Below are 18,349 nucleotides of genomic sequence, written 5' to 3' on the forward strand. Positions count from 1 at the left end.
TACAAACCTGTCAAAACTGGAAATCATTTGGAGTTCCTGCTGTGGCACAGTGGGTTAAGATCTGGCATTGTTTCTGTGGGAGCATGGATTCCCGACCCAGTGGGTTAAGGATCTGGTATTGTGGCAGCTGTGGCATAAGTTGTAGCTGTGGTTTAGATTTGATCCCTGGCCCAGGACCTCCCATATGCCATGGGTGTAGCTGAAAAAGAAAAAAAAATAATAAAATTGAGAATCATTTGGTAATTTCCAGTTCCACAGCTGTCTCACCTGAGACACAGTCTTTCCTTACTCTTCTGTAACAGGCTTGATTAATTTTAGATGTTTTCTTTTTGTTGTTGTTGTTTTTTGGGGGCCGCACCTGCAGCATATGGAGGTTCCCAGGCTAGGGGTCAGATCAAAACTGAAGCCGCTGGCCTACACCACAGCCACAGCAATGCCAGATCCAAGATGCATCTGAGACCTACATCACAGCTCATGGCAACACCTGATCCTTAACCCCCTGAGCGAGGCCAGAGATTGAACCTGCATCCTCATGGATATTATTCAGATTTGTTTCCACTGAGCCACAACAGGAACTCCAATTTTAGGTGTTTTCAATTGGTTGAAAACTAAACAGTATTTGCAGTCACCTGTAAGGAAAAGGATATTTTGATTCTAGATTCCAATGGATCTTCTCAGTCATTGGTAAAGCGGAGTTGAAATTGTATGTTGTGTTTTTGATGTCCATCTGATCTCTCCAACAGTGAGAGACTAGATTGGGAAATACAGAAAGTTTTTGACATATTGGGAAGTGCACAGCCTTTGGTCTTTGAGGTCAGATAAACATGAATGTGAGTCCTTGTTCTGTCCCTTCCTAGCTATTCATTCAACAAATATTCGAGGAGTTCCCGTTGTGGTGCAGCAGGTTAAGAACCCGACATAGTGTCTGTGAGGATGTGGGTTGGATCCCTGGCCTTGCTCAGTGGGTTCAGGATCCAGTATTGCTGTGGCTGTGGTGTAGGCTGGCAGCGGCAGCTCAGATTTGACCCCTGACCCAGGAACTTCCATATGCTGCAGGTGCAGCCCTAAAAAGAAAAAATAATAATAATAATAAAGTACTTTTGCAAACTTTGCAAAAATAGATGAGTATACGAATACATTGTTAATGTTCTTCCCAGGGCACTGGAGTTTAAACTTCACTAGTAAATTTGTAAAATTCTCTGATGGGAAACCAGTGAAAGGGTAAGACATGTGCCATGTGCTCTGATTTATTTATAAAGATCACTCTAGCAATTGAGGGGAGAATGGCTGGAGAAGGGCAAGTGTGGGCAGCTCCCATAGAAGCCCAGGCAGGGAGTGACAGTAACAGCTTGCAGTGCAATGATGACACTGGAGCTGTATGATTTGGCACAAATGACTCGCCTTTTCAGAGCTTTGGTCTTCTCAACTACATGATATAAAGGCTGCCTCTAAACCACTGGGCACATAGTAGGCCCTCAATGACTGAGTGCTATCATTGTACTAAATGTTTACAAGGTTACAGTGAGAAACAGCGCTAACATATATAAAGTAAGTGAACACAGATTGTGTACTTAACAAACAATAACTTCAGAGTTCTCTGGTGGCTCAGGCAGTAAAGGATCAGGCATTGTCGCTGCTGTGGCTTGGGTTATAGCTGTGGTGAGGGTATGATCCCTGGCCCAGGAAATTCCTCACGCCATGGGTGTAGCTGAAATTTTTTTTTTTAAATTATAGCTTCTGCTCTATTGTGTTGAGGAATAAAGTTTTCTAAAGCTGCAAAATACTTAGGAAAGCAGTGAAAAGGAAAAAAATATTTTAAATTCTCCTTTAAGATTATTCTAAAATAAATTTTCTGCAGTTTTCCAGTCTATATATACTTATTCATCAGATAAACTGGGTCAGTGCAATAAGTTAAGAGTGGGTAACTCCGGGCAAGATAGTATGGGCAATTTTTACTGAATTTGTCATGCATTTTCCGAAGTGAGCATGTACTGCTTTTGTAACTGGAAGAAATAAGTTACCAGATTGTTCAGGACTCAGAAGACAATTTACCCTGGATTCCCTCATTCGTGTGACTCTGATTTTGTCAGAGAATGTTATTATGTAAGGTTCTTGGGTGCAGAATCAAAGACACGGCCTTTCCTAGCATTAGGCATAAAGGAACTTAAGAGAAGAGATTCTTCCTGCCAGGAAGAAAGGGAGCCAAAATCCTCTCCAACTGTGAGGCCTACTTCAACAATAACTAACAAAATCGTATATGCACACTCAGAGGCAATCCAGTTTCCTTTTAGGGGAAAGTAGACTCCTTTTAAAATCCATATTGCTAATTTGAAGGTATAGCATAATGATGGATAAAATAAACCAAGATATGACCCCATCAATTCTACTTCTAGGTATAGACCTAAGAGAAATTAAAACACAGAAACTTGTCCATGAGTATTCAAAACAGCCATGTTCATGACAGCCAGAAAACAGCAACAACCCTAATGTCCAAGAACTGATGAAGAGATAAAACGCAGTATAATCACACAATGGAATATTATTCAGTAATAAAAAGAAATAAATTCATGCTACTATCCCTCTCATCTAGTAATCAAAGAAATGAATGACCAACATGCTACAACATGGACGAAGCTTGAAAACATTACATGAAGGGATAGAAGCCAGTGCCAAAGGTGCACATGGTATAGGACTCCACTGATAGGACATTTCCAGAATAGGCAGCTCTGTATAGACAGAAAATAGGTTAGTGGTTGTGTTGGGCTAAGGAGGGACCTTGGGGTGAGAGCGAGTTGGTGAAGGATTTCTCTCCAGGGCGATGAAAATGTTCTAAAATTGACTGAGATGATGGTTGCATAACTCTGTGAATATACTAAAAGCCATTGAAGTGTACCCTTTAAATGAGTGAATTGTATGGTATCTGAATTATATCTCAATAAAGCTGTTACCAAAAAAATAGTAAAAAAATAAAAAATAAAAAAGTAAATAAACCAAGAAAGGCAAATAACTTATTTCATGTAACTCTGAATCTATTCAAGAATGGACAATTCCCAATTACTCTGGAGCAGTGGAATTAAAGTTGCATGATTAATTTAAATAACGCCTTTTAAAAATAGGTAGCAATTATACATCTTAAATTGAGCATGATAAAAGTGATAAAACCACAACTTTACTAGGAGAATGTTACATATTTTGGCATGGGGCATCTCTTTATATGCATTATACTAACAACAAAAGTTATAAATGATTGAAAGCTTTGCCTGCATAAACACAAAAAGCCTTCACCCAAAGTGAATTTTTTTTTTTTTTTTGTCCTTTTAGGGCCGCAGCCACCGCATATGGAGGTTCCTGGGCTACGGGTCTAATCAGAGCTGTAGCCGCCGGCCTACACCACAGCCACAGCAACACCAGATCCGAGCTGTGTCTGTGGCCTACACCACAGCTCACACCAACGCTGGATCCTTAATCCACTGAGTGAAGCCAGGGATCGAACCTGCAACCTCATGGTTCCTAGTCAGACTCATTTCCGCTGCACCACGATGGGGACTCCCAAAATGAATTTTTTAAAGTTAAATGCTCTGATAGGAAAGTGGGCAACAGGAGACAGTGCACCAAAGAATACAAATGAACAAAATCTGGGAGAGAAAGAAGACAAAAGTGTTTGACATGGTTTTACTCACTGCGTAATGTGTACTACTGTGTGCAGAATTCTTCCTTCCCAGGGACGTTAGCATCCATTTGGTTTCAGGCCAAAACAGCAATAACAAAAAAGATGTTAGGAAATGTTTTTTTGTTTTTGTTTTGTTTTGTCTTTTTTTGCTATTTCTTGGGCCGCTCCCGTGGCATATGGAGGGTCCCAGGCTAGGGGTCCAATCGTAGCTACAGCTGCTGGCCTACGCCAGAGTCACAGCAACGTGGGATCCGAGCCGTGTCTGCAACCTACACCACAGCTCACGGCAACGCCGGATCGTTAACCCACTGAGCAAGGCCAGGGACCGAACCCACAACCTCATGGTTCCTAGTCGGATTCGTTAACCACTGCGCCACCACGGGAACTCCTAGGAAATGTTAAGAGTAGTTCATCATGTTTATTTAGAGTCTTTTAAATTGGGCTGTAAAAAAAATTAAAAAAAAAATAAATTGGGTTGTAACTACTTATCAGAAAACCTAGGAGTTCCCATTGTGGCATAGCAGAAATGAATCTGACCAGGAACCATGATGTTGTGGGTTTGATCCCTGGCCTCGATCAGTGGGTTAAGGATCTGGCACTGGCATGAGCTGTGGTGTAGGTTACAGATGAGGCTCGGATCTGATGTGGCTGTGGCTGTGGCATAGGCTGGCAGCTGTAGCTCCGATTAGACCCCTAGCCTGGGAACCTCCACATGCTGCAGGCTTGGCCCTAAAAATCGAAAAAAAAAAAAAGGAAGAAAAAGAAAGAAAGAAAGAGAGAAAGAAAAAAGGAAGAGAAAGAAAGAAAGAAGGAAAGAAAGAAAGAAAAGAAAAGAAAACCTAGTCATCCTTTGCTCCCTCCCATCCCTCACTGTGGAGCCTCACTCCTCTCTATTTCCCTTCCCCGCCTCAGACCTTCATCCTTTCTTGCCTATTTGCGTAGCCTCCTCACTGGTCCCTCGTCTCTTCCCAGTTAATCCATCCTCTGGGCTTCAAGAGTTAGAGTGTAATTGTTTTTCTCATTCACTCAGGAATCTCAGTGGCCTCCCTGATGTATTGAGCACAAACTCCAAGGTCAGTGAAGCCGTCTTCTTTCCTTAGCGTACATTTCCACTCTCAGCTCTTGTCAGTACGCTTCTTCCACTGACAGCTGTGCTTCAGCTCTGCTCAGCTACTGACTTTCGATGGAAATGTGAAGTTTTCCCCCTGGCAGCCCTTTACATAAGCAGCTCCTGCCTTTTACTCCTCAGCCTCAGTGTACAGCCACCAGGAGTCTGGCACGTCCTCCACGTTGTTAAGTAGCTGAAGACAGTCCTGCCTTTCCTGCAAGACTGCAGGTTAAGGATTGAGGTGGGGGGAGGAGAAATTAGGAATTTGGGATTAACAGATACACACTACTATATATAAAATTGATAAACAAGGACCTACTGTATAGCACTGGGAACTATATTCAATATCTTGTAATAACCTACAATGGAAAAGAATTTGGAAAAGAATACATAAACACACATACATACACATAAAATGGAATCAATTTGTTGTACATCTGAATCATTGTAAATCAACTATACTTAATAAATAATAACAATAATAATAAAAGGAACTGAGGACATGTCTAATTCATCCACAAATCACCATCACCTGAAACTACCAGGAAAATGATAAACATACAGAAATAAAGAAATGAATCCACCTTCTGATTTTTTCCATAATGTGGAATATTTTTGCACTGCTAAAACAAACATGTTCATGGAACTTTCAATGTGCTAGACTGTAGAAATTCTAGTCTTGCTTATTTTCTGATTAAGAAAAACACCAGCAGTAAAATTATATGCAGGACTACATACGTTTTTTCACCACAGGATTTATTTTTAAGGACATGATTTGTAATCCACCAAAATGAAACAACCCAAGATTTTAACTTCTGACTCAAGATTTAAAACGTTTTGGTTTTTGGTGTCCTATTTGTTTCTGTTAAGGTGCTCTTGCACTGGTAGTGCCCCCGTGAGAACTGAGTTTTGCCCAGGTGAGAGGATGAAACACCTGCTGGCACGGAGGCATGCAGGTGAGGACTGCTAAGCTTACATGCCAGATGCATCCTCAGAAACCAGGGGCTCTGCAATTAGAGCTAAAAATAAAGAGTCTGGGTAAGAATCAAGGATAGCAGTCAGCCCTAGAGCAGAAAGAAACCCAGTTATAGAGTAGTGCCTGCTGTACCCTCATCTTCTGCTTTTCCCCCACGGTAGGAAATCATTTCCACAAAAGGGTAAATATGCTGACATTTGTCCATCGTTTGGGTAAAGCTCTGAAGACTTGCTCCTCGTGTGGTGGTAAAATATGCCAGGCTCTCTTACCCACTAGTCTTTGAAGTTGGTACAACTTGAAGCAACAGTGTTGAAGGGGTGATCTGAATATAGAAAACCCACCAGGTCTATGACCTGGATGGAAAATGGGTGTATTTTAGGATTTCACTTCAGCATATCAAGAGCCTATTCATTCATTCATCGATATTTGTTGCCTAGTAGGTGCCAGTTTCTATTCTAGTTCCTTGTTAAATGAAACAAGATCCCTGCTCTGGGAGCTGACATCCAGCGCAGTAGACGGACAGTAGACAGCCAGATGGTGCTGAGCGCTATGGAGGACGCCCAGGAGGGAAAGGGAGAATGTGTACATGTGGGCAGTAGATTGCTCTTCTGAAGGAAGTAGCCAAATACAGCAACAAAGAGGGACCTGCAGATGAGTGGGCCCTACAGATGTTCCTGGGGAAGAGTATTCTCAAGCCAGAGGGAATGTTAAGTACAAAGGCTATGGGATGGAGGAGGGCCTGGTATTTCAAGGAACAAGGGAGTTCATCTGATGAACAAAAAGTGAGGAAGGGAGCACAAGGTGGAAGAGAGGGTAGCAGCGAAACCAGTGGAGTTTTGTGGAGTTCCCTGGTGGCTCAGTGGGCTAAGGACCTGGTGTTGCCACTGCCATGGCTTGGGTTCAACCCCTGGCCAGGAACTTTGTATGCCACAAGTGTGGCCAAAAAGAAAAAAAAAAAAAGAATTTGGCTTTTACTGAGCAAGAGGGGATGCCATTGGAGTTCCGAGCGAAGCCGTTACATAATCTTATATTTTGAAAGGATCATTCCGGCTGCTGTGTTGAGAACTGACCGAAGGGAAGGAAGTGGACGGAGACTGTAATTATGCCCAAATGAGAAAGAACAATGGTGTGGGCCAGGGTCCCTACAGTGGTAAATGGTTGGATTCTGGATAAGTTCTGGCGATAAAGCCAAGAGGATTAAGTTCACTTCTCCATCTGCCTCTACGTCTATGCAGAGCAAGACTGAAAGGCCATTTTAAGACAGAGTCAACCCTCATGAACGACAAACTCTTGGTTTGCAAGTTTGTTTGTAACCGTAAAACCAATGCTCACAGCACTCTCCTGGTCACTGTGGACAAGCACAGAGCCATGGAAATATTTGTTGCCTGATGTGCACATTTCCAGCCAAACAAGGTGACTCTGTCTAGTTTCAGCTCATACTATCAACAAGCGTTCTTCTTTTGATCTGTTATGCTTTTTGAGTTTTTGTGCTTTTTATTGGTGATTTCACTTAAAATGTCCCCTAAGTGCAGTGCTGGTCAGTGTTCCTAAGCACTGGAAGGCTGTGACTCGCCTTATGGAGAAAAGACGTATCAGATAAGCTTCATTTAGGTATGAGAGCTATTGACCATGAGCTCAATATTGATGAGGTATCAATGTATATTAAACAAGATGTCTTTAAACAGAAACACACATAAAACAAGGCTATGTACTGATTTGCTGAAAGTGCTGTGATCAGATGCTCAAAGGAACCCAACCTGTTATTTTACTAGTAGCAATGGCTCCGAATTTGCTAATTCAGCGTTCACGGTGACTTTATAGAACACAGCTACCATGAATAACAATCAACTGTATAAAGTAAAAAAAATAATTAGAAGGTTCAAAAAGCCCTATGTCAAAGGTGCTTGGATACCCTAGCTTAAACACCACCAGACGCAGAGAACTCCAAGAAACTGCTTTCCTTAAGAGCACTTACGAGGGATTAGGCTGGGACCTGTAGCTGACTGACAACACCCAGCCATGGCTCTGGGCACCGGTTCTCATTCCTGGCTGTCCATTAGACCACTCGGGGAGACTTAATGCAGTGGTAAGGCCAGGTCTCACCACAGAGGTTGATTTAACTGGTATGGAGTTCAGCCTGGGTACAGAGAAATGTAAAAGCTCCCCAGGTGATTCCAACATGCGGCAAAGCACTTCTCAAACTTCGGTATGCATTAGAAACACGTGCAAAGCTTGCTAAAACAGACTGCTGGGCTCTAAGCCAAGATTTTTATTCGGCAGGTCTGGGATGGGAAACCAGAATCTGCATGTCTAGCCAACCCCCAGGTGATGCTTGCTGGTTCACAGACCACACTTATGCAGCACTGCTCTCCAGCACTTTCATCAGAGGACTCTCCTAGGTGACAGCATCCTGGTGAACGCCATTGAGCAAAGCACAGCGATGGAGCTCCCTTCAGCCAAACTAAACTTCTCATCTTCTGGTTCCATTTTTCCCCTGTGGCCTTCATTTCTCCTGCATAACCTTCCATGTGGCTTGGGCCACTGACCATGGGCAGCCTGTTCTAACTGCAGGATCCTCAGCACTCTTTCCTCACATCCACACATCAAGTCTGCCTTGGCTCAGCCCACATGTTCATTCTCAAACCCATCCCTGGAGACAAGACACAGGTCTTCTGTCCAGACTGAGATGTGTTCACCTTTTTGAAAGGAGTGGGGTGTCTCTCACTGACAGACCTACCAGGACCCCCTGGAGTAGAGGGGTGGAAAACCAAAGTGGAAAACCGGAACTAAGAGGAATGAGGAACTCAAGGTGGTGGTAGAGGGGAAGAGGAATGAGACCTGAAAGAGACCTAGAGAGGGCTACAAAAGTACTGATTAATTCATTTCTAAAACTGGGTAGTGGGTACACAGGGCTTTCAATTAATAACGCCCTTTATGTTTTACTGTAATTATTTGTGTGCATGTCTGAATGTGCATGCATGCGTACACAAACACAATTTTTCAGTCCAGTATGAATACTCATCAATGCCAAAGGCTGGCAAATCTAGAAGAGAAACATGATTATTTCACTAGATAGGCCTCTGATAGGGTATTATCAGGTGAGGCCTAGGAAAAAGGTGGCTCTCTGTTTTGCTCAAATTGGTTCTCCAAGATGGTGGGGAACAACAAAATAGGAAATGTTCAGTGCACAGTTCTCATCTTTCTTTTTATGTTTATATTTCTGTCCATTTTAACATCTTATTTAAAAGTAACTGCAAAGACAGCCACGATATACATAAAGCATGAAAAGCCATGGTCCTTTAACAGTTATTGCTAGAGAACTTTTTCCTTCACCATTTCCATCCTTTCCAAGTTTTATTCAAAAAAGGGGGGGGGGGGGGCGTGGTGATTAAGATGTCCATAGAGTAATCATCATTACAATATTCAACTGGGCAGAAATAACAAGGACCCAATTCAGTTGGTACCATCCTATTTTCCCACTAGACAAGTTTTTAAAAAGTCAAAGCTTTCTCAGTGTGGAAGAGTAGGACAGCTTTTACACTGAACTGGTGCCCCAAATGAGTTATGAAATCCCTGATTTTGTCTTCTATTTATCCTTTTCTTTCTGTTCTTTTTCTTTCTTCTCACGCTCAGCTTTAGCTTCTTCCTCCTCATGTTTTTTGATCAACTGCTCCACTTCCTTTTGTTTGAGAACTCTGATGACTGTCTTTCCATTCTCTCTCGTTAGTGTGGCAATTTCCACTAGAAGCAAACACACATTTCTATTACGAGCAGCCATACCTGGTCCACACACTTAATAGGCAACCACAGTTTAAATCTCTTTACATCATTTGAACCTTTCCAATTTTCTGCCTAATAAAATTCATGGGTACTTTTATGGGAACAAACAACCTTGTAATGTTATTAATATTTTTACTTTTATCGTCCTTCTCTTCACCCATCCTAACCTTCTGAGCTGCTGTTTGTCACTTTCTTGGAAAAATTACAAATCAGCCAATTGCTCTAGCTGCCCTGACCAAAAGGAACCATAATGTCCTCATTGGGATCTCCGAAGGATCAGCCAGAATCTTATAATTAGTACTTGCACTTATTTTTCATGGACTTTTTGACTATCTTTTCAAAACAAAGTATGAAAAGCAGCTCCCATGACTATGGATGAGAAAAGCAAACTAATACCAAGAGAAGAAGAGATTCTGAGTAGGGGAAATTGAGTTGTGCCTCCTCAAGATTAGGGAGAAGTAGTAGACAAGAGGGCAATTTGCAAATAAATGGCATTTTTTAAAAGAAACACCAGGAGCTAAGTTATCCCAAACTAAATCAATATGTTCATTTACCACAATTTTTGAATAACATTATTTAGAAATATTGTTTTATATGGCCATATAACTTTAGCTAAATAAAGCATTTAAAATCACAAACAATGGCTTAACATAAGAGATCAGGAGATTCAGAAGAACAGAGGATACCACAACTCATGCAAATGCTGTATCTCGGATAAAGTATACCACATACGTATATGGCATACCCTAAGATATATGGTATACTTTATGATACATATATATATCCTAGGTATATATGTTACTGCTTTATATTCTGTATTGTATATATATGTGAGCACAGACATCATCATTAAGAAGTTGCTAAGAAGAGTTCCTGTCATGGTGCAGTAGGTTAAGAATCCAACTGCAGCAGCTCAGGTCACTGTGGGAGACTCAGGTTCGATCCCGGCTCCATGCAGTGGGTTAAGAGGATCCGGCATTGCCACAACTGTGGCTCAGGCTGCAGGTGTTGCTAGGATTCAAGCCCTGGCCCAGGAACTTCCATATGCCGTGGGTATGTCCACAAAAAGAAAAGAAAAAAAAAGTCTCTAAGATAATTTTTTTTTTGTCTTTTTGCTATTTCTTGGGCTGCTCCTGCGGCATATGGAGGTTCCCAAGCTAGGGGTCCAATCGGAGCTGTAGCCACCGGCCTACGCCAGAGCCATAGCAACACAGGATCCGAGCCGCATCTGCAACCTACACCACAGTTCACGGCAACGCCGGATCATTAACCCATTGAGCAAGGGCAGGGACCCAACCCGCAACCTCATGGATTCGTTAACCACTACGCCATGATGGGAACTCCTCTAAGATAATTATTAACAAAAGTAGCACGGCTCAGATTTAACTATGAACATTCAGGCTCCAGTTCTTAAACCTGGAATGTGGTTCGGGATTGTGGCTCCACAACTTATCAATGTGACCTTGGTCAGGTCGTAGGAAATAGCTATAAGGCCACTTAACTTATAAGGCTGCTGTTTCAATGAATTATGATAACATGTTAAAGGCATAACACAGCAGCCACTCAATCAATTCCCTCACTAAGCAAACAAATTAGAGCAGTGGACATAAATTACCTTTTTCAGCAGAAAGCTTACTAACATCCATGGTCTTATTTAGGACTTTGATAGCTAAAGCAAGTGCTGACTTCAGAGTCATTTCTCCTTCTTTGTAGTCTTGTTTCAGCATTGACACAGCTGCCTATAAAACATAGAGAATTAACATAGAGAATTTCCTTTAAATGTTCATCCTTTCAAGGGACATGAATTGGTCAGAAAAATAATGCCTGAATTATTACTGGCATTATAACCAACATAAACAATTTTGATGGCCGGGAAGGTAGACATGGAATTGGGGTGCGAAGGGGGTAGGGGATGTTGACGATCTATGAATGGATCCCAGATGTCCATGACAGAATTCAGGGGGTCAGTGAATGACTATGTGGGGAAAAACAACAACAAAGCTAGATCTTACTCTCGTTAACTCCTAACCGAAAATTAGCATCTCCCCTCATTATTACTGTAGGCAATAAACCCCAGCAGTATTAGCAGTATCTGTGACTTCATCACCAAAAGGAATCAGATATTTTCATATCACATTAAGGTTTGCTGCAGCTACCTTAAAATGTTTACACTCATTACTTCAAAATCATGGCGGTTATTAGACCTTTTGCTAGATGTTACAGCACCACAGAAATACTCACAGCGCTATTATTTCCAATGCATGTGGCTTTCCATCCACCATAGTTTCCACTAGGGTCACTCTGATAGAGCTGAAAGCCATAGTGTTTATCCCAGCCAATGTAAAGCAACGAAACACCAAAAGGACGTTTTCCTTTAACAGAGAAAAAAAAAAGAGCCAAATATACCAATAATCTATATTTAGTACCACTATGGTTACTTGGGCTCAGTGAATAGCTCCTTTTCTGTGAAGTTAAGCATTCATAAACTGATTCATGTTCTGGCCGCCACAGATAAGCTCCAACAAAAACTCCACTTTTGTTTCTAGGATTTGGACACAGCCAGGAGAGGAAATAAAGACACAGAGGACCAGTGCTGAATTTCATTATTATGTAAAAAGCAATTTGTTTCCCGAGTTGAAAATACTATGTTGGCCTTTCAATAGTCTATTAATAAAATGTTTGATAGTTTACATAGTAGAAACAGTTCATGAAGCAGGAATGCATGGAAAATGCCTACTTACTTCACTTTGAATTTTTCCTCACTGTTTTAAAAAGGCTGTAACTCATAAAACAGTTTAACTTTGGGGAATAAAACTTCCAAGAGTTTCAGTACCTCCAAACTGTGTATAAGCTTGTTTGATATCACACAGTGCTGTGACCAACTGCTCACAAGGAATTGGTTCCTGATACTGTAATAAATACCTAGGATAAAGAAATTGGCATATAAAAAATAAATTTTAAAAAAAGTGAAGCAAAGAAAGAAAGAAAGAAAGAAATTGGCGTATTACTCTAAGCAAAATACCCTCTGAAAAGAAATCTATGTCATGGGGAGAACATAATAGCTACTTATAGGAGTTCCCGTTGTGGCGCAGTGGTTAACAAAACCGACTAGGAATCATGAGGTTGCGGGTTCGATCCCTGCCCTTGCTCAGTGGGTTAATGATCTGGCGTTGCCGTGAGCTGTGGTGTAGGTCGCAGACGCGGCTGAGATCCCTTGTTGCTGTGGCTCTGGTGTAGGCCGGTGGCTACAGCTCCGATTGGACCCCTAGCCTGGGAACCTCCATATGCCGTGGGAGCGGCCCAAGAAATGGCAAAAAGACCAAAAAAAAGTTACTTATAATTTGAAGGGGGGGAGTAAATAATATTTTACAAGTTTGGTTAAAAAAAAAAACACTGTAAAACTAACAGGTTTTTAATGACTTTAATCTTCACAAGCGTTCTTCTTAGAAACATCAAAACTAATTTTATATATTATTGATTATGCTATTTATGACCATACCTTTGAGCGATGAGCCTCAGTTCATTAGTCAGAACATTAGCATCAGAAGTTATACCTGCCACACTGCAGGCCATATCCCTTGAGAAAAAGACAAGACAATTATTAATAAGCAGGGAAGATGTCTGCCAGGAGTATTTTACAAGTTTTATTGTTATTTTTGTTGTTGTTTTTCGTCTTTTTTTTTTTTTGTCTTTCTAGGGCTGCACCCACAGCATATGGAGGTTACCGGGCTAAGGGTCAAATCAGAGCTGTAGCTGCCAGCCTATACCCGAGCCACAGCAGTGCACGGTTCGAGTTGCATCTGCAACCTACACCACATCTTATGGCGACGCCAGATCCTTAACCCACTGATCTAGGTCAAGGATCAAACCCACGTCCTCATGGATGCTAGTCAGGTTTGTTAACCACTGAGCCACGACAGGAACTTCTATTTTACAAGTTTTAAAAACTACCAACTTTTATTAGAAATTTACCACATGGAGTTCCTTTGTAGCACAGCGAGTTAAGGATCTGGTGTTGTCACTGCAGCGGCTTGAGTTTCTGCTGAGGGGTGGGTTTGACCCCTGGCCCAGGAACTTCCATATGCTATCGGCCCAGCCAAAGAAAAAGAAATTCAGCTGCTACACCCTTCAGACAAAAACTATATGTTTTATCTTTGTAGGAAACTTCAACTGGATGTCATTCAACACAGAAGATAAACAAATGCACCCTTAAGTTCTTCACAACAAATGCATTTACCATCACCACCCTGTGGAGAGGGAGGAGAATAAACACTAGGAAACTATGGTAAATCCCCAGATCCAACTACAAAGAAAAAGGTCTTGCCAGTCAGAAAGACAGACTACCCCCACACTCTTAGGTAGTAGTACACTCACCTCCTAAGGCCTTACTGATGGGTGGCAGTGAGAGGACCAGAGGGCAGCATATTTTATGAGCCTGCCTACAAAGTCTAGGGCTAGGCTCACAGGGAGAGTGCATTCCTTTCTTTACCTCCTGCTCCCTGGAGGCTGCCCCAGCTCTCCTACAGCCTAGGCATCCTCTGGAACTGTTCCTAATCAAGCGCAAGCTGCAGAGGGGGCCTGACAGGGATTCTGTGGAGGGATGATGCATTTTCAGATGAGTATATGAGAAAGGCCCTATAACCAGCACTCACTGAAGGAAAAGTCTCCAATGAGCTGATCCAGTTCTCTGCTAGCGGCAAAGCCCTGCACACTTAACTGTAACAGAAACTTTACTAAATATACAGGGATTGTCTAAACTTTCCCCAGAACTCCAGAAGACTTGTTCTTTCATAAGACTCAGTATAATTCAATACAATTCCTGAGTAACCATTCTAAATAATACCTCGAGGGCATCCCATCTGCCAGACACTGTGATAGTTTATTTCATTAAACTGCCACAACTACACTAGCAGGCTGAGGCCCACAGAATTTAAACAATGGGTGGGAAGTCACACAGTTTGTATTGGTAGAGCCTAGACTTAACCCAAAGTAGCATGGCTACCAAGCCTGTACTCTTATCATCGTATAACAGTGTTTCTACACTAAGTACTTTTCCCAGCATTTAAAAAGAATAACAAATGGTCCTAGGCCCCAAGGAACTTTTAAGCAAATAAAGTAATAGCAAATATTTTCAAAAGCAAAAACCCCACAAACTGCTCAACTCTACCATGTTGCATGAACAGACCTCTCAAAGTATGTGAGATATTTTAAACTCTCCTTTAGATTTCACTTACTCATTCAGTTTATAAATTTTTTCAGAAAAAAAGACTTCATCAAGAAGCTTGTGGATGTTGCGCCTCTCTGCTGCAAGCAAAACACCATCATTTGCTAAAATTCCCAAACAGGTGCCTGCATGTCCAATAGCTTCCATGGCATATTCAACTTGGTACAAGCGACCTACAAAACACAAGCAGTGAGAAAACATGACTCTCCTCCTTGCTCCTGCACCACTGGTCAAAGGAGAATCAGCAACAACAATGGAAGACTACAAATAAAGCCCCACTTTGACTCACTGCCCTATGATGCATGTAATCAAGTTGGTGACCATAATTACTTCAAAGTACAAAAAGGATGAACAAGACAGTAAATATTTAAAAGAGTCTATAGATTTTTTCCTCCCCTAAAATTCACTTAAATTTTTTGTTCATTTGTTTTTGAGACAGATCAGAAAATTTATATTTTACCTTCTGGAGAAAATATAGTGGTCCTGGAATCATATCTTCGAGACTGCAAAGGAAAAATAAATAAGTGATTCCTACCCAATAAAAGGAAGCAAAGCCCACAAATCATCTTGTAGAATATGCCATGGTACACAAAATTCAGAGTGTGGGAGGAAACTGATAAGACATCATTCTATTTCAATTTTCTCATGCAAGTCTGTAAGCTGAGTACAAGCAATACAATTCATTAGGCAACAGCTCATTGACATGTGTATTAACTCACCATATTTTCTGAACTTTATAATTCCTGTAAAAAGAAAATAGGATAATTATTAAAATGAAACTTTAAACAGCACCACTTGACGTAAAAAAAAAAACCTGTTTTGTTCACTCCCTTCTCTCAGCCAGCATTTATGATGCACCAGGCACTATGGTAAATGCTGGAATACCAGAGTAGTTAAGACCAATCTCTTTCCTGAAGAGCTTGCAGACTGGCAGTGAGGTGAGGCAGACAGACAAAGAGGGACAATCATAACATCAATGTCAAAACAGAGGCACTAAGGGTATAGTGCGAAGGGGGATGGAGAAAATCAATAAAGTATTTTTTTGTGAAACAAATACAGAAAATGATCCCAAATTAGAGATGGGAGAGGCAGAAACAAAACTGAGAACACTGAGGTCTAAGAAGAAGAATAGGGGAAGAAAGAAGGGCAGGGCACTCAAGGGAGAAGAGAAAGCCTGAGCAAAGAGCACGGTGGCAGGTTAGCTCAATGGGAGAAATACACTCCTGAAGTTAAAAAAGTAATATGAAAAAAAGGAGAGAATTAAGCAAGTATCCAGATCATGTAGAGCTCTGAATGTCAAGCTAAGAGGCTTAGGCTTCTCCAGAAAATGATACGGGGTCCTGAACTCCGAAGGGCAGGAAAGGGGCGGTAATCTATGGCATCACTACCATTCCCGTAAGAGACACACTGGGGATAAGAGTGATTTGGTGTAAAAGCCCAATTTCGGACTTCAGAGCCAATCTTCCCAAATACTGGAGTACCGGGAATTAGGAATGGAAAGACAAGCAGGGATAAGGGCCTGAAGGCCCGCGTGCCTAGGTAAGAACTAAAACCATGAATTTTCTCTTAAGCAAAGGGGCTCCACCGAAAGATGCTGGGCCAAAGAGCCACAGGAGCTGACTGGCATTGCAGGAAGATCACTCTGGCTGGTAAACGCTGGGGCAGGGTAAGCAGTTGTGAGGCTGCTGCAACAGGCAGGTGAAGGGAGGACAGAGGACATCCGTCAGAGTTCTGATTCGCGCGAGAACACAACTTTCTCATCTCCACGCCTGACGCCGGACACCGGCCCCACGAGAGTTCACTCACACCCCCTAGCCAGCAAAGCTAACTTCCACGTACTGACTCTTCCAGGGGCGGCCCTGCCCACCAGCCCAAGCCCACCCCACCGCTGGCGCGTCCCTGGCCCCGCTGTGCCAGCTCCACGCAAGAAAGCTCGACGCGGCCGCCTGGGGCCAGTCCCGCGGCCGGTGCGCCTCGGAGAAGGCGGTGCAGAGTCATCGTGCCCACGGTTCCCCAGCGGCCGCTGCAGGCCGGGACTCGCTCTGCGGTAACGCCCACGACCCCCGCCCGCGGGGTGAACGGCAAAGCTTCCGCGGAAGCCCAGGGGGCAAAGGCTCACCGAAGGGAGGACTGTGAAGAGCCGAGACCTAGACCGAGGACCCTCCTCCGCGGGTGAAAACCCACCGCCGCTGCGCGTGAATCCGCCGCTAATATGGCCCCCGCGCGTGCGCAGAACCACCGGGGGCGGGGCAGCGGAAGACGCGGAAGTTCTTCTGGGAGGCAGAGCCAGAGCCAGAGCAGGTGGCCTTCGTGGGAGCTGGGGTGTTGGGGTGCGACTGGCGTGGCTGGGATCCTGAGCCAGCAGATGGGGCACTATAGCATGGGAAGGCGAGCAGAAACACCCTGGCCAAGTCGGAGGTGGAGTTGTGGCTAAACTCCGTTTTTCACGCTGTGGGCTCTATTTTTACTTTCACTTTCTCTTGTGCGCTAAGTCGTAGACCTGGGAGAGCAATGGCGTGGGACCGCCTATTAAATTGCTTACTATTCCTGCCCTGTTCTCCTAATGGGCCCAAGCAAATCAGACGTTACCCTTAACCCTGCTTCTTCTCATCTCCCTTCTTGAATCTTTCTTCCACTTTTATTGCTCATACATGCATTTTTGGGTATATAAAGCAAATTATAATGGGGCTTACAGCTTTGGGAGAAACTTTACCTTAATCTCCTCCTCTGCCTTTCACCTGGTCAGAAAGGATTTCCATGACCAACCTGGTGAAAGTAATACCCTACCGTCACCACACATACACATTATCTTCTATACAGAGATTATGTTTGTTTATGTGTTCATTATCCATCTCTCCTTTCCACCCTTTTTTTCATCTGGCTTCGATCCCTAGATAAACTATTCATGGTTTAAGTTTCTTGACTAGACGTTAATGCTTGGTTATTTGCTCACAGTTTCCTCCAAGGGGAGGTTCTCAGGGCAGGGACTTTGTCCTCTTTAGGTTGGGTAAAAAAATATTATTGGGAGTTCCTTTCATGGCTCAGCGGTTAACGAACTCCACTAGGATCCGTGAGGATGCGGGTTCTACCCCGGACCTCAAAAAGTGGGTTAAGGATCCGGCATTCCTGTGAAAGTGGTGTAAGTCGTAGACGTGGCTTGGGTCCCTGTTGTGGCTGTTGGTGTAGGCCCTCAGCTGTAGCTCCAATTCTACCCGTGGCCTGGGGACTTCCATATACCGTTGGTGCAGCCCTAAAAAGAAAAGAAAGAAAAAAGAAAAAGAAGAGGGATCGGTTGAGATTAAAAAAGCAGAAGTAAAAAATAATTTTGACAAGTTTAGGTGACAGAGTAGTTCCAGATGAAGGAAGAAGTCAATAATGGAGTAAAGCAGGAAAGGCATTTTGAGCCAGACTGTAGAATGCCTTCAATGCTAGAACTTTTTCTGTAGGTAATGGGAAAAGAGGATTAAAGTGATGTTTTAGGATGATAAAGCCTCATAATCTCCCATGAGAGCATCAGTCTAATAACAGTACTACTTTCATGGGTTTGTTGTGGAGATGAGATAATACATGTAAAGTACTGTGATATAATAT

The 18,349-nt window shown here is 42.7% G+C and overlaps 1 protein-coding gene across 1 annotated transcript; it reads right to left on the reverse strand.

Moving 5' to 3' along the window:
* Window positions 1–9,089: 9,089 nt before the first annotated feature.
* PSMA4 (proteasome 20S subunit alpha 4) lies at window positions 9,090–16,994 on the reverse strand. Its single transcript, XM_047795798.1, has 9 exons — window positions 16,878–16,994; window positions 15,478–15,501; window positions 15,219–15,261; window positions 14,769–14,931; window positions 13,034–13,111; window positions 12,368–12,456; window positions 11,776–11,906; window positions 11,150–11,273; window positions 9,090–9,495 (listed from the first exon to the last, which is right to left on the reverse strand). Exons 2-9 carry the CDS (start codon window positions 15,478–15,480, stop codon window positions 9,341–9,343), a joined length of 786 nt encoding a protein of 261 aa, XP_047651754.1. The 5' UTR covers window positions 15,481–15,501; window positions 16,878–16,994; the 3' UTR covers window positions 9,090–9,340.
* Between the last annotated feature and the right edge of the window lie 1,355 nt (window positions 16,995–18,349).

This window comes from Phacochoerus africanus, chromosome 9, assembly GCF_016906955.1.
Source record: "Phacochoerus africanus isolate WHEZ1 chromosome 9, ROS_Pafr_v1, whole genome shotgun sequence".
NCBI lineage: Eukaryota > Metazoa > Chordata > Mammalia > Artiodactyla > Suidae > Phacochoerus > Phacochoerus africanus.